The sequence below is a fragment of the Oreochromis aureus genome, linkage group 14, assembly GCF_013358895.1.
Source record: "Oreochromis aureus strain Israel breed Guangdong linkage group 14, ZZ_aureus, whole genome shotgun sequence".
Lineage (NCBI taxonomy): Eukaryota > Metazoa > Chordata > Actinopteri > Cichliformes > Cichlidae > Oreochromis > Oreochromis aureus.
Window position 1 is genome coordinate 21,718,043 of NC_052955.1, and position 4,178 is coordinate 21,722,220.

At 41.4% G+C, this 4,178-nt stretch overlaps 1 protein-coding gene across 1 annotated transcript; it reads right to left on the reverse strand.

Annotated features, from left to right (window-relative positions):
- Positions 1–806: 806 nt before the first annotated feature.
- On the reverse strand, positions 807–2,969 carry rflnb (refilin B). The gene is made up of 3 exons (XM_031743320.2): positions 2,365–2,969; positions 1,886–1,980; positions 807–1,759 (listed from the first exon to the last, which is right to left on the reverse strand). Exons 1-3 carry the CDS (start codon positions 2,560–2,562, stop codon positions 1,441–1,443), a joined length of 612 nt encoding a protein of 203 aa, XP_031599180.1. The 5' UTR covers positions 2,563–2,969; the 3' UTR covers positions 807–1,440.
- Positions 2,970–4,178: the final 1,209 nt, after the last annotated feature.

Consider the following 4,178-nt stretch of genomic DNA (forward strand, 5'->3'; position numbering starts at 1 on the left):
CTCTGTGGCCACAAGAGGGCATTATAGTAACACAATTCTACAAAAAAGTCTGACTTAAAAGGGTCAATTCACCTCACATCAAAATATATTCTGATGCTGCCGATTTAAATAAACAAAAAAAACAAAAACAAAAACCCCACACACATCAGTATATCCTGATGACTTTAGTTAGATCTTCAGATTTAACAAGGCATTGTCTGGACAACAGGTTAGATACTCTAGCATTTGATCTGTGACTGATCTAGTTCAAAACCGTTTACAAATGTAAATTAGAGGTCAGTCATTCCCTTCTTCTCACTCCATATAAAATACACATCTTGTTCTTTTACCAAATCTCTTTATTTTAAATTGGCACTGAATATGTGACTGATGTGGGGGGAAAGAAGAAGCGTCAACCAATACACCAATTAAGATTTTAAAAAGAAAAAAAGAAATTACAAAAATACTCCTCAGCACACCACACTTGTGTAGAGACTCATTTAACCATCTGATAATAAAAAAAAGTCAGATCTAAAATATCAACAAGATAAATACAAACTTCAAACAGGTCACAGGGAAAGTCATAGCAGGGGAATGCAGCTTGTTACTTTGACTAGTAAGCTAGTAAAGTATACCAACATAGTATCCACTTCAGTAAACTCCACACTCGTGATTCATCTAAACTACCTGCTTGTTCAGTTTAAGCTTACACACGATTATGAATAGAGAAGTTTCCTTAATCCATCAATATTTACATCATACAATGTTAAGTGCCGCCTTTAACAGTGGCTAGAGGCAAGGCTTGCAAAGAGCTTCAGTTGTTTGCTGTGCACAAAAAAAAAAAAAAAAAAAAAAACGTGATCAGACATTTTGTACAGTGTGGATAAGTTAGTGATATATTTTTTTAGCATATATATTTTTTAAAAAAGTGTTAACTGCTCTTCTGCTCCTTGAACATCCTCAGCAGTGTTAAAAGGTGCTCCTCTCTTTAGCTACAGCCTCGTTGCTTTAAAGATAACTTTAAAGAAGTCACTCACACGCTTGACCAGCTTAATGCAACACAATTTGCTGAGAGCAAATATGCATTGTCCTCATTTTGGTCCATATTATTTCTACAGCTAATACAAACAACGCATCATTACACCTCTGGAAACCTTTCAACCAACTACAACCTGAAGCATTCAAAAGTAATACCCATGCTAGTGGAGAGCTTCATTCATTGGCAGGGATATAAACATGTCCTGACATGGTCTGAATATTTAATCTACTCAAACCATGTCTTACCTCCTTTGTTCTCTGTAACATGTTATATAAACACACTTCTTAAAATGATAGCAGGCTACACAAGTGTTAAAAAAGACAAGACAGCAGGTCAGTGGCAACTAGCCTTAAGGGAGCACCAATTTAGGGGCCGAGGGAATGACAGCATGTCCCTGGCCATCTCCCCCCGTGATTCCACTCTCACTGAGGTAACTTTCTGTTGGCCACAGCATCCAGCTCTACGCTGGAGAGGAAACGCCTGGACAGCCGGTGACAGTTGTAGCTCAGCTCTGTGGTATAGATGGTGCTGGCTTTCTTGGGGTAGATGATGGTGGTGCTCTTGAACTGCTTGGGACGATGGCGAGGCTGGAACTCCAGCTGTGTCACGTAGTGGCGCCAGGTGCTGTTGGACACAGCCATAACGGTCTGCCTGCAGTGTTCGAGGCTTTGGCCCCACGGCTCCAGGCTGACATTCTGGATGAAGTGGCGGTCTGAGTCATAGTGCACTGAGGAGGTGTATCTATGGATAAGAGAGAGAGTGCAGCAATTTTAGTCAAACAAAATACAGCAAAGCTAACTCACGAGCCAACAGTGCCACTTTTCTCTTGTACATGCTTTTTGGGCTGTCACATCAAAGTCAACACACCTCATTTCCTTTGGTGGTAATGGATCAAGTGCTATGCCTTCCCCAAAGGACAGCGGGTGTAGCTGTGGGAAAGATCCAGCAGGTAAAGCTGGAACCTGCAAAACATGAAAGGGACCCTCAGTGGATACATGGGAGCTTTGGCCCAGTTCAGAGCCACAGGCGGTTTAAACAAGACGTTTTGGTTTTTTACGCATATAAACAAATAACTTCAAAAAAAAAAAAAAAAAAAAAAAAATGTTCAGTGCTGAAGTGGCCTACTTCTTTACTTAAAAGAGGGCTGTTGCCTAGTAACTTCAATAACCACTATTTTATGTCTCAAATCAATACCTGTGCATGCAACATGCATTCAAAAGTAAAACAGTCATTTTTAAGAGCAAGAAGTCAGATTTCAGGTGCAGTTCACGACCATTTGTTTTGCTCCGACAGGAAACTGATGGGTTAGATCACAAGATGTAGTGAGAAACACTGGTGGTACGTACCAGGGAACCCCTTCCTTCGTCTTCGGACACAGAGCTCACTCCACCGGCTTTATCTGCGGACACTGGCAGCAGCCAGGCACTGGGGCTCGGACTCGGGGGTAAGCCAGAGTCCGGGCTATCAAGTCCTCTCTCAGCCCTGCAACTCATATCCAGAGGATCTCCTTCACATAAATTTGGCAAGTTCAAACTGCCAACCATTTCTAGGTAAAAGTTGCAAAATCCCAGCGAGTAAGAGGCAGGTTACGAAAGAGGATTACTTCCAGCGTGCAGTCCGCCGTATTCTTCTTCTTAATTATTCTGTCGCAGAGTCCCGCGGTGTAGCTGCTAAACTCTTCCCGGACAGCATTCACGACTGCACGCTGGAAAAGTCATCAACCAGGCGGTAAATCAGTTTCCTTCCCTCCACAACTCCAAAGCCAGAAACTCGAGCTTTCAAACGTCTTTATCTTAACATCTCAAAAACGCCGAGCACTTTATGCCACCTCCACGGTGAAGACATCCATAGAGTCATGAGCAAGTCTGTTTCTGAGAAACACTGAGCTTAGTCCCGCTACCCGCGGGTCCTCTTCAAACTTCTTCCCCCTTCAAAGGGGGCTTTCAGATCCACGAACACAGGAAAGGAAACGCCTTTCGAATCACTTCAGTGGCTGCTGATTGGTCAGAAGATAATTGGCAACAAGAGACCGGGCCAGGCATGGGAACTTTTCCAGATCCTCATTCAAATTGCAACCTGGCGAAATCAGATTGATGCGTTTTCCTGGTATTGTTCGAAACGCGCAAGTGAGAAAAAAGTAGTGTACGCCCATGTTATGAAGCATAATGAAAAACCTTGTGCTTTGCACTGTTGCCCGTGGAATACAGGGAATTCAAAGCAGCATTTTTGCACCTGAAGGGACTAATGCAAGGGTATCAAACATAAGGCGTGGAGTACAGGAATGGCCGGCAAAGACTTTTTCCAAACCCAATTTTCCAAAATGTGAAGGAGTGCATATAGATTTTGATTTTTTTTTTAAACTGTATTTTCATAGGACTAGCGTTTCATAATGATAAAGACCATCGCCCCACTGGCATTCATACTACACCAAAGTAACAAAAGTAATGGATAAAAAAAATCAGTTAACTTACAGGAAATGTCTTTTTTCTTTTTTAAATTAAGTCCACATTAAAAAAAAAAATTTCTCCAGTTTTACACGTTTATGTAGTTTTACTGGTCTGGCCGATGTAGCATAACAGAGGGCTGCATGTGGCCCATGATGTAAAAATAACGTGCACACTAAATGCAGCCATCTATTTTGCCAATGAGGACTTATGGAGGTGGGAGACACTGATGTCAAAATGCATCAGATAAGGTTTTGGTGTCTGCAAGCCAATTTTGGAATATATTTGACCTTGAGATCAAAAAACAAACGTATTTGTGCACTTTTATGGACACACATTCACTAAAAGAAAACCTTTACCTTCTATCAGTAAAGATGATTTTTAACAGAGGATTAACCTTTACAGAATATGACTGCACACTTAGGCTGTCTTTGACCTTAATTGCACAAGTGTTAAAAACTGAAGGGAATCCAAAGATCCCGTTTGCTTAAAGAAGCTACGAGTTCTGTTCGGGTCACGGTACAAACACAGCAAAAACAATCAGAACGCCTATGATCACGTCCCCTTTTAATGAATGGCACACAGATTTCAACCCCACACTGAATTAAAACAGATGAGCAAAAAAAACCCACGGTTATTCTTGAAGTATATTATTTTCAGCTTTAATTAAGATCAGGCCTCCTGGAATAGATATGTTGAGAGAAGCAGCCAGAAGC